This window comes from Oncorhynchus mykiss, chromosome 20 (genome assembly GCF_057628025.1).
Source record: "Oncorhynchus mykiss isolate SJ-2025 chromosome 20, ASM5762802v1, whole genome shotgun sequence".
Classification (NCBI taxonomy): domain Eukaryota; kingdom Metazoa; phylum Chordata; class Actinopteri; order Salmoniformes; family Salmonidae; genus Oncorhynchus; species Oncorhynchus mykiss.
Window position 1 is genome coordinate 12,628,042 of NC_143041.1, and position 12,002 is coordinate 12,640,043.

At 45.6% G+C, this 12,002-nt stretch overlaps 1 protein-coding gene across 1 annotated transcript in view; it reads left to right on the top strand.

The window, feature by feature from the left end:
• The window catches only part of dnah9 (dynein, axonemal, heavy chain 9), a 124,528-nt gene that overhangs the window by 35,950 nt on the left and 76,576 nt on the right, over positions 1–12,002 (top strand). Inside the window, exons 36-43 of the mRNA XM_036955698.2 lie at positions 1,866–2,076; positions 2,190–2,317; positions 2,392–2,500; positions 2,692–2,839; positions 4,711–4,885; positions 6,081–6,254; positions 6,623–6,830; positions 7,281–7,446. Of these exons, the coding sequence (XP_036811593.2) occupies positions 1,866–2,076; positions 2,190–2,317; positions 2,392–2,500; positions 2,692–2,839; positions 4,711–4,885; positions 6,081–6,254; positions 6,623–6,830; positions 7,281–7,446 (1,319 nt within the window). The remainder of the gene's footprint in view (positions 1–1,865; positions 2,077–2,189; positions 2,318–2,391; positions 2,501–2,691; positions 2,840–4,710; positions 4,886–6,080; positions 6,255–6,622; positions 6,831–7,280; positions 7,447–12,002) is intronic.

Consider the following 12,002-nt stretch of genomic DNA (forward strand, 5'->3'; position numbering starts at 1 on the left):
TCCTCTGCTACTAGTTCCCTTTTCTCCAAAAGCCATGTACCTGGTGTTGCACTGTACTATATCAGTGGTAAGTACACATTAGTGTCAGAGCAGTCTGGGTTGTTGATGAATCGGCCAAATATACCCAACCCAAACCCTCCGGTTATACTGTAATAACGTCCCAGGTGGAAAGGTCCACCGTCCTTATTCTAGCCATTATGCTGCGTACACACACACACACACACGCACACACATACAATGTCAGAGACAGAGGAAAGCGGGGCCAGGGGAAATGAGTGCAATCTGCAGCAGGTCAAAGCGGTATGGTAGCAACGTAATGACACTCCATCACGCCGCTGTACCGCAAGAGCAGCTCTTAACCCTGCCACTGTCACAGACACCACACATGGATATAAACAGGGAGGGAACAGGCTGATGAGACAACTGCAGGTCAATAATGATCCATTTGTATCGTCTGAACCTTACACTCTCCGTCTCTGTCGGACACCCTATTCCCTGAAGCCATGTTAAACTATATTATAGTGCACGACTTTTGGCCACATTCTGTTGGTCAGTAAGATTAGAGTGAAAGGAGGAAGTCCAGAGGGGAATGGGTTTATTTGACTTTAGTGTTAGCCTCTCATAATGTTAGCCTGTTGTAGTGTTAGCCTGTCATAATGTTAGCCTGTTGTAGTGTTAGCCTCTCATAATGTTAGCCTGTTGTAGTGTTAGCCTGTCATAATGTTAGCCTGTTGTAGTGTTAGCCTCTCATAATGTTAGCCTGTTGTAGTGTTAGCCTGTCATAATGTTAGCCTGTTGTAGTGTTAGCCTCTCATAATTTTTGCCTGTTGTAGTGTTAGCCTCTCATAATTTTTGCCTGTTGTAGTGTTAGCCTCTCATAATGTTAGCCTGTTGTAGTGTTAGCCTGTCATAATGTTAGCCTGTTGTAGTGTTAGCCTCTCATAATGTTAGCCTCTCATAATGTTAGCCTGTCATAATGTTAGCCTGTTGTAGTGTTAGCCTCTCATAATGTTAGCCTGTTGTGGTGTTAGCCTCTCATAATTTTAGTTTGTCGAAGTGTTAGCCTCTCACAATGTTAGCCTGTTGTAGTGTTAGCCTCTCATAATGTTAGCCTCTCATAATGTTAGCCTGTCATAATGTTAGCCTGTTGTAGTGTTAGCCTCTCATAATGTTAGCCTGTTGTGGTGTTAGCCTCTCATAATTTTAGTTTGTCGAAGTGTTAGCCTCTCACAATGTTAGCCTGTTGTACTGTTAGCCTCTCATAATGTTAGCCTGTTGTAGTGTTAGCCGCTTGTAGCGCTAGCATTAGCTCCTGTCAGCTGCCCACATCTCACATCTAATATCAATGTGGGTCTTTCGGATGCTAACACTATGGTGAGGGTGAATAGCTTGAGTCAATTGCATTGATTGAGAATGCCATCAGTGAGTTTCACTGTGAAAGGAAATATGATTTTCTCTCGCACTCTCGCTCTCTCTCGTTTTCTTACCGTTACAGAGACTTTGATATTTGCCACAATGTACTTTAAATCTGTTATTTTCTCAAGTTCCTGTCACATCCACAATTCAAGTTGTTAATATTTTGTGTATCAAAGTGTTGCTGATATTAATGAGGTGAATTTGATACTTTACATAACACAGATGAGGCTGTTTTAGAGGTAGCATAATTTGTTCTTTCCACACTGTTTGCTGTTTGCTTTATGCAGTAAATACTGGTCTTTCACAGAGATGTAACGTGAGTGACACACTGTATGGTACTGATCTACTCTGCTGCATTGCAGTGTACCATACCATTATGTATAGCAATACCATACTATTTGTCTCTCCCTTTCTCTCTCTGGCTCTCGCTCTCTCCTTCCTTCCCCCAGGTGGTACAGTTGGAAGAGTTGCTGGCGGTGCGCCACTCTGTGTTTGTGGTGGGTAATGCAGGCACAGGGAAGAGCCAGGTGATGAGGTCTCTCCAACGGACTTACCAGAACATCAAGCGGAGGCCCGTGTGGGCGGACCTCAACCCCAAAGCTGTGACCAATGATGAGCTGTTTGGCATCATCAACCCTGCAACCAGGGAGTGGAGGGATGGTGAGGGGAGGGCATGATGATGACGGTCGTGATGGTGATGGTGATGATGATTGTCATGATGATGATGATGATATGACCAACATATAGACCTTTGATACATGTCTGTTTTCCAGGTCTGTTCTCTAACATCATGCGTGAGCTGGCTAACCTCAGCCACACTGGGCCTAAATGGATCGTACTGGATGGAGACATAGACCCCATGTGGATTGAGTCTCTCAACACTGTCATGGACGACAACAAGGTGTGTGTCTGTCTCCCTGTCTGTGTTTCTCTGTCCGTCTGTGTAATAACTCTCCGTACCTTTCCCTGCATTAGGTGTTAACCCTGGCGAGTAATGAGCGTATCCCTCTCAACCCGACCATGAGGCTGGTGTTTGAGATCAGCCACCTCCGGACTGCTACTCCTGCTACTGTATCTAGAGCTGGTATGCTAGTCATTCGCCTCCTCCATTACCTCTCCTCCTCGTCCCCTTATCCTATCCCTGTCCCCCTGCTCTCCTCTTCTTTTGTTGTTATCCTAGACCACATATTTCACAGTTAGATCACATTTGACATGTATTTGTACGTACCTGTTTACATGTGACTACAGAGTAACAAGCTCTGCTTGTCCCTCCAGGCATTCTGTATATCAACCCAGCAGATCTGGGCTGGAACCCACCTGTATCCAGCTGGATTGACAGGAGGGAGGTCCAATCGGAGAAGGCCAACCTGACAATCCTGTTTGACAAGTACCTCCCCTCATGTCTAGACACCCTCAGGTCCAGGTAACACATCAGCTGTCAGTATGGAATGGTTCATAGTGATCTACAGTGCCTTGCGAAAGTATTCGGCTCCCTTGAACTTTGCGACCTTTAGCCACATTTCAGGCTTCAAACATAAAGATATAAAACTGTATTTTTTTTGTGAAGAATCAACAACAAGTGGGACACAATCATGAAGTGGAACGACATTTATTGAATATTTCAAACTTTTTTAACAAATCAAAAACTGAAAAATTGGGCGTGCAAAATTATCCAGCCCCTTTACTTTCAGTGCAGCAAACTCTCTCCAGAAGTTCAGTGAGGATCTCTGAATGATCCAATGTTGACCTAAATGACTAATGATGATAAATACAATCCACCTGTGTGTAATTAAGTCTCCGTAGAAATGCACCTGCACTGTGATAGTCTCAGAGGTCCGTTAAAAGCGCAGAGAGCATCATGAAGAACAAGGAACACACCAGGCAGGTCTGAGATACTGTTGTGAAGAAGTTTAAAGCCGGATTTGGATACAAAAAGATTTCCAAAGCTTTAAACATCCCAAGGAGCACTGTGCAAGCGATAATATTGAAATGGAAGGAGTATCAGACCACTGCAAATCTACCAAGACCTGGCCGTCCCTCTAAACTTTCAGCTCATACAAGGAGAAGACTGATCAGATATGCAGCCAAGAGGCCCATGATCACTCTGGATGAACTGCAGAGATCTACAGCTGAGGTGGGAGACTCTGTCCATAGGACAACAATCAGCCGTATATTGCACAAATCTGGCCTTTATGGAAGAGTGGCAAGAAGAAAGCCATTTCTTAAAGATATCCATAAAAAGTGTTGTTTAAAGTTTGCCACAAGCCACCTGGGAGACACACCAAACATGTGGAAGAAGGTGCTCTGGTCAGATGAAACCAAAATTGAACTTTTTGGCAACAATGCAAAACGTTATGTTTGGCGTAAAAGCAACACAGCTGAACACACCATCCCCACTGTCAAACATGGTGGTGGCAGCATCATGGTTTGGGCCTGCTTTTCTTCAGCAGGGACAGGGAAGATGGTTAAAATTGATGGGAAGATGGATGGAGCCAAATACAGGACCATTCTGGAAGAAAACCTGATGGAGTCTGCAAAAGACCTGAGACTGGGATGGAGATTTGTCTTCCAACAAGACAATGATCCAAAACATAAAGCAAAATCTACATTGGAATGGTTCAGAAATAAACATATCCAGGTGTTTAGAATGGCCAAGTCAAAGTCCAGACCTGAATCCAATCGAGAATCTGTGGAAAGAACTGAAAACTGCTGTTCACAAATGCTCTCCATCCAACCTCACTGAGCTCGAGCTGTTTTGCAAGGAGGAATGGAAAAAAATTCAGTCTCTCGATGTGCAAAACTGATAGAGACATACCCCAAGCGACTTACAGCTGTAATCGCAGCAAAAGGTGGCGCTACAAAGTATTAACTTAAGGGGGCTGAATAATTTTGCACGCCCAATTTTTCAGTTTTTGATTTGTTAAAAAAGTTTGAAATATCCAATAAATGTCGTTCCACTTCATGATTGTGTCCCACTTGTTGTTGATTCTTCACAAAAAATACACTTTTATATCTTTATGTTTGAAGCCTGAAATGTGGCAAAAGGTCGCAAAGTTCAAGGGGGGCGAATACTTTCGCAAGGCACTGTAGATGGTTCCTCTGGACTGAGGGGAGAGAGACTGTAGACATGGAAGAGGGTGAGAGGGAGTAAGAAAGGTTAGAGAGAGAGAAGACAGAGAGGGCGAGTGACAGAGAACAATAGGCCTAAATAGTGTAAGACATAAAACAAATATATATACTGTATATTTATTTCACTGATGGTCTTACCCCTATGTCTGTAATGTGTGTGGTCAGGTTTAAGAAGATCATCCCAGTCCCGGAGCAGAGTATGGTCCAGATGCTGTGCCATCTGTTGGAGTGTCTGTTAACCCCAGAACACACCCCTCCAGACTGCCCTAAGGAACTCTACGAACTCTACTTTGTCTTCGGTGCTGTCTGGGCCTTCGGAGGTGCCATGTTCCAGGACCAGGTAGGATGGTTGAATGATTCCTATGATTGTGGTTGGTCCTCTGTAGCTCAGTGGGGCTTGCAACACCAGTATAGTGGGTTAGATTCCTAGGACCACCCGTACTTAAAATGTAAGTTGCTTTGGATAAAAGTGTCTCCTAAATGGCATATATTATTCTGAAGTATTTTTGTGAGACACATTCCTACGTAGTGGATAAGTGCTTTCCCTCAGAGTCAAAGAATAAAATAAGATTGCTTCGGAAAAAGTGGTATACTTTTATCACGGGTGCAAACGCTTTAGTAAATCGTCATCTAATTCGCTCTCCAACTCCCCTCAAAGGTTCAGATGATGAGAATTGCTTCACATATATTTCAGTAAAGTATGGTGGCTTTCAATGCGAGGACTCCGTACTGTATTGCAGCTTCATCTTCAAAACTAAGTGTATTCCACTCACAGTCCTAAACACTATAGCCGGCTGAATGTTGAACCAGAGGCGAACAAAGTGACGAGCGGTTGCTAAGCAACCCAGACAGCTCCGTACAGTAACCATGTCCATCTACGTTATGGGATAAAACAGTCTCTCCTAGCATACCAATGTGCTCCACTTTATTTCCTTATCTACACTGCATTTATATGCTAAGTGGGTTTATTGACTGTAGAGCAGGGCCTGAACACAGTAGACAGCCTGGAGAGAGGGAAAGGAGAGAGGAGAGAGAGGAAATAACAGCTCAGGGATTTTTATTTTTTACTGATGGGTACCCACTGGCCACAGACGTCATTTCAACATCAAGTTCAACATCAACTCAACATTAAGGTTGAGTTGTTAACTAACGTGAATTCAACGTGAAATCAACAAAAAATGTCCCCCAAGTCATTGGATTTAGGTTCAAATTTCCCTTACATTGATGACTTTTTTGAAAATCCAATTGCTTTTCCACGTTGAATCATCGTCATCACATTGACTTTTCTTGTTGAAATGACATGGAAACAATGTTAACCAGTTTCCACCAGTGGGTAGTTGTTCCACCAGTGGGTAGTTGTTCCACCAGTGGGTAGTTGGATAGGAGTGTCTTTGTTTCATTTGATTGTTTTTTAATGCAGACCGAAAGTATGATCGCAACGCAATAAACCATGGCTTCTTCTTCCAGAAGTATCTCAAGACTATTGAGATTGACCCAGAGTTTGTCTCTCCCTGTGTGTGTGTGTGTGTGTGTAGTTGGTGGACTACCGTGTGGAGTTCAGTAAGTGGTGGGTGACAGAGTTTAAGACCATCAAGTTCCCCTCCCAGGGGACCGTGTTTGACTACTACATTGACCCCGACACCAAGAAGTTTGAACCCTGGTCCAAGATGGTGCCCAGGTTCGAGATGGATGCTGATATTCCTCTACAGGTACGGTAAAGTCTTGTGTTATTGGTGTCACTTCATGTCACTTCTATAGTGACATTATACCATGCATTAGCTGCTTCAAAGCTCTTCTATGTAGTCATCGACGGTCTACAGTAAAATATCTTCTCATTACATATTCTTTACAATTTATCAGATGCTCTTTTACCAGATGCTATTCTCCAGAGCAATTTACAATAAGTGAACATCAGTGCGTAAATATTGCACAACATCCGGCTTGAAGGACCACAATAAGTAATGGTTTAGGTTGTAATTGGAGTTGAGTAATCTGATCCTAAATCTGTGGGGAAACACCAACCTGTAGATTATCTACAGTCTATCTGAACTCTGTCCCCTACCTCCCCTCTCCCAAGGCATGTCTGGTCCACACCACAGAGACTATCCGCGTCCGTTACTTCATGGACCGCCTCTTGGAACGCCGCCGGCCCGTCATGCTGGTCGGGAATGCCGGTACTGGGAAGTCTGTTCTGGTCGGAGACAAACTGGGATCACTGGACCAGGAGAAATACATGATCAAAAACGTCCCCTTCAATTATTACACCACCTCTGCCATGCTACAGGGTAGGGAATAGTCTGCTACTACTAGTGTACAACTGCAAATAAATATACTGTAGCCTAGCTGGTTCTCTCCATTCCCGCTTTCTACACTCATCCTCCATCCATCTCTTTCTACACTCATCCTCCATCCATCTTTCTACACTCATCCTCCATCCATCTTTCTACACTCATCCTCTATCCATCTTTCTACACTCATCCTGCATCCATCTTTCTACACTCATCCTCCATCCATCTTTCTACACTCATCCTCCATTCATCTTTCTACACTCATCCTCCATTCATCTTTCTACACTCATCCTTCATTCATCTTTCTACACTCATCCTCCATCCATCTCTTTCTACACTCATCCTCCATCCATCTCTTTCTGCACTCATCCTCCATTCATCTCTTTTTACATTCCCATCCCTCTCTCTTTCCACTCTCATCCTCTCCATCTTCCCTCTCTCCTGCAGCGGTGTTGGAGAAGCCCCTGGAGAAGAAGGCAGGCCGTAACTATGGTCCTCCAGGCAGCAGGAGGCTGGTCTACTTCATAGACGATATGAACATGCCAGAGGTGGACGCCTACGGCACCGTGCAGCCACACACACTCATACGCCAACACCTGGACTACAACCACTGGTGAGAGGACGTGCACACACAGACCCTGCAGTCACACACACTCATACCCCAATGTAACAGTGCTCTTGCGTCTGTTCTTGCGTTGTGTACAACCATCGACACAGACTCCAACTTGTAGCACCAATCATGGAGATTTATTCTGATAGATACAGCACAAAATTGCACATAATGCAATGCACGGCTCACCATCCAACAATGCACTCACGCACTGTACAAAATATATGAAACCCCCCCACTAGACACAGTAAGTTGCTAGCTAGTATTGGCGGGAATTCTTTACAACAAAATGCACAACAAATATGCACCGAAAACGCTGCATCTTATGTGTGATGTTCTAATGATATTTACAAACAAATTGATATAAATTGTACTTTAAAATCATCACTTGGGAGTATAAAAATCACTTTTCAACCAACACATTACCGCTGGTTTGGTGCTTGTTCACTGGGACGATTCTAATTTAAACATCCGCCTTCGTAAGCAAGCCACGCAAACCAGCCAATAAGATGCCATATTGAGTAGGTGAAGACAAGACAAAACTAAAAACAAAAGCCCATTGGCTTAACAGTAAAGTGGCAATGTGAATCACCAATATAACCCTGTTACACCAAACACCTGGATTGTGAGGCACAGCTGAGTGAGCATAATAATTCGCTTTTTTAAAATTTTGCTGAACTGATGGCATCTGATGGTCAGTCTGAGGGGATGGAGAGTGCAGTGGTGAGGCTGCCTCTCACACGACTCACCATCCCTCTCTCCCTCCCTCCACTGAGAAAAGTGGACAGTCTTCAAGCTGATGGCGAAACTCAAGTCGCAGTGCATTGTTTCTGCCTCATGCACCAATTAATGTTGTTAATTCGATGTCCAGATGAAGTGAAATATTACTTGATATAAAAAAGAGTCAAGCCGCCAACAAAGAGTCAAGCCGTCAACAACGCAGGCTTACGAAAACACTTTGCTGTAGTCATTCATTACAGCTGCAGTGCTGGTTGTAGCGCGAGTGGAAGTAGGGAGAATGTGCATTTTATGGCATTGCTGAATAACTTAAACATGGATTTACTCATAAAAACAGCAGCGCTTTGCTGTATTCGTTGAATCTCTCACTAGTCATGCTTTTAAAAGTTTTGAAATCTCATTTTCATCTTTGCTGTGTGCTCAAGGCTTTATCTTAGTTTTTTTTACAGAAATGTTTGGTGATTGACTAGGAATGCTTTGGAGATCAACCAGTTGATCAACCGGTTGGTGACCACTGCAGTAGGTGTATACTTTTTGTCCTATGTATTGTTATCACAGATGGAACTTGACAGTGATATTTTATGGAAAAGAACGATGTTCCACTTCATAATTTAAGAACCCCATAAATGTTGGACAATTACAGTAAAGGCACATTTGTTCAGAGTTACTGTACCACAGCTCTTTTAAAGAGGGTACTGGCTGGCTAACCCTGCTATAGCAAACCTACTGCAGTGAGTTAGTCCAATAATTGATCTGTTATTCAGCTTACTACAGCAGAGCATGTCTTCAGTTTACTATTAAAAGGGACACTCACTGCAGTTGCTGTTACTAAAATATGCTACAACTTAAATGATGTCCAATGTGAGAGCTTGGGCATGTGATTTTCCTTAAAGGGATTGTGTAGTTGGGGCATCAGGCATAGTAAGCGTATTGTAGATACAGCCACAGTGTGTGTGTGTGTGTGTGTGTGTGTGTGTGTGTGTGTGTGTGTGTGTGTGTGTGTGTGTGTGTGTGTGTGTGTGTGTGTGTGTGTGTGTTACACACGGTCAGCCAGTAGAGTTATGGAGAGTATCTCAGGTATGAAATTGAGAGGGAAAAGGGTGTTACTAAACTATGCTGGCTTAAGGCAGAATTGAGGCGTGCATATTGACAGGAGCACATGAAGAGTGTGTTTCTGTATTTCATTGCAATGTGTATGTGCCTGTGCTTTTGTGTGCCTGTGGACGTGTTTAACTATACTTATGGGGACCAGAAGTCCCCACAAGAATAGTAAACGAACGAAACATTGACATTTTGTTAGTCCCCATACGGTCAAATGTTATATTGAACAAAAATATAGACGCAACATGTAAAGTGTTTCTTGAGCTGAAATAAAAGATCGTAGAAATGTTTCATACACACAAAAAAACGTATTGTGCACAAATTTGTTTACATCGCTGTTAGTGAGCATTTCTCATTTTCCAAGATAATCCATCCACCTGACAGGTGTGGAATATCAAGAAGCTGATTAAACAGTATCACGTTCTTTAAGGATCGTAGACAGGTGCAGGAATGCGTAATAGGGGGTTTTATGACTCCACCCAAAATACATGAACATGACACAGGGACGAAGCCCAAAACAAACAAGTATATAAAATACACACGGATGTAACCCAAACAAAAGAGTGAGGTTTAAACCTCTAAAGGTTACACGGGGCGAGACCCGTAATAACACTACACAGGACGAGACCCGAAATAACAAGTGCACCAGCAGCGGGACGTAACCGGCCTCAGGGACGACCACAGGGGCACGGTGCACCAGCAGGGGGACGACACCGGCCTCGGGGACGACCACAGGGGCGCGGTGTGGGTCGGGCAGTGCGCCAACAGTGAAAATCACTGTTCCTTGTGCCGACGCACGGCCCGCCAGTTCCTTGTGCCGACGAGGCCCCCGCTGGTGACGAGTGTGCACAGCGTTCCAGGTCTCCTCAGCGCACCCAGACCACTCGTCCACCGCAGGGGCCTCGGTCTGGCTCGAATGCCAAGGTGCCAAGGCCGGCTGATACCCCAATACGCACTGGAAAGGAGTGAGGTTAGTGGAGGAATTGCGGAGGGAATTCTGCTCATACTCAGCCCAAGGTAGAAAGTCCTTCCACTCCCCCGGCCGGTCCTGACAGTAACACCTTAGGAACCTGCCCACTTCCTGATTGACCCTCTCCACCTGCCCATTAGCTTGAGGATGATACCTGGAGGTGAGACTGACCGTGACCCCAAGGCATTCCATGAACGCTTTCCATACGCGTGAGGTGAACTAAGGACAATGATCTAACACAATATCCTCTGGGATCCTGTAGTGCCGGAAGACGGGCGTAAAAAGAGCCTCCACGGTTTGCATGGCCGACGGGAGCCCACGCAGAGGAATGAGGCAACAAGCTTTGGAAAACCAGTCCACAACGACAAGATCGGTGGTGTTCCCCTGGGAGGGGGGAAGGTCGATGACAAAGTCCACCGAGAGGTGAGACCAGTGAACCGGCAGGGGAAGGAGCTTTCCATAAGGGAGGTGTCTGAGTGTCTTTGACTGAGCCCAGATGGAGCAGGAAGAGACGTCCTAGCCAAGGTGGGCCACCAGTACTTCTCAGACAGGCAGGCGATGGTACGGCTTCTCCCAGGATGACCCGATACAGGCGCCATGTGTGCCAGTTAAGGAGGCAGTCCTGTACACCTGTTGGCATGTAGGCGCGGTTCTCTGGGCACTGTGCAGGTGCGGGTTCCGTGCGCAGGGCCTGCCGTATGTCGGCATCCACGTCCCACACCACTGGCACGATGTTACGGAACGGAGGGATGATGGGGATCTCCTCTCCCTGCTTCTCCTCTTCATCATAGAGGCGAGACAGGGCGTCCACCTTCACGTTCTTCGAGCCTGGCCTATAGGAAAGCATGAATTGGATCCTGGCGAAGAGTAGAGCCCATCTGGCCTGTCTCGGGTTTAGCCTCTTCGCTGCCCTGATGTACTCCAGGTTGCGGTGGTCCGTCCACACCAGGAAAGGGTGTTTGGACCACTCCAGCCAGTGTCTCCATGCCTTCAGAGTCTTCTTGACCTTCTTGAGTCTTCCCGACTCCTACTTCGGAGGCTTCCAACTCATCGTGGAAGGGGAGTGATGGGTTGGGATGTGCCAGCACGGTAGCAATGGTGAAGCGTGCCTTCAGTGTCTCCGCCTCTGCCATCCAACGAAGCCGCTGGGAACCTACTCTCAGCAGGGAGGTAAGAGGCGCGACCACCGTGTAGAAGACCCGGAAGCCCCGGATGAACCTCTGGAAATAGTTGGCGAACCCCAGGAATCGCTGGACTGCTTTCACAGAGTTGGGGATGGGCCATGACCTGACGCGTTGCTCCTCCATTTCCACTCCCTCCGTGGACATGAGGTAGCACAAAAAGGACAACGACCGCTTCCCAGCACAGACCTGACTAACGAGACATGCTGAGCGCGGTCAGCAGAATAGACCAAATTGTCGTCTATATAAACCACTACGCCCCAAAACACTTTGTTAATAAAGTCATGGAAGACTGAAGGAGTATTAGACAGACCAAAAGGCATTATGAGATACTTGTAATGGCCCGTGGTCATGGAAAGGGCCTTTGCCTGCACGAATGCGCACGAGATTGTAGGCGCTCATCAAGTCCAGTTTCGTGAAGTACTGCGCCCTGTGCATTTGTTAGATGATGGTTGGGACAAGGGGTAAAGAGTAGCTGAGCTTTACGGTGCCTTTATCCAGAGATAATCAATGCAGGGGCGCCGTCCCCCATCTTTCTTTTTAACAAAAAAGAAGCTCGAGGAGGCTGG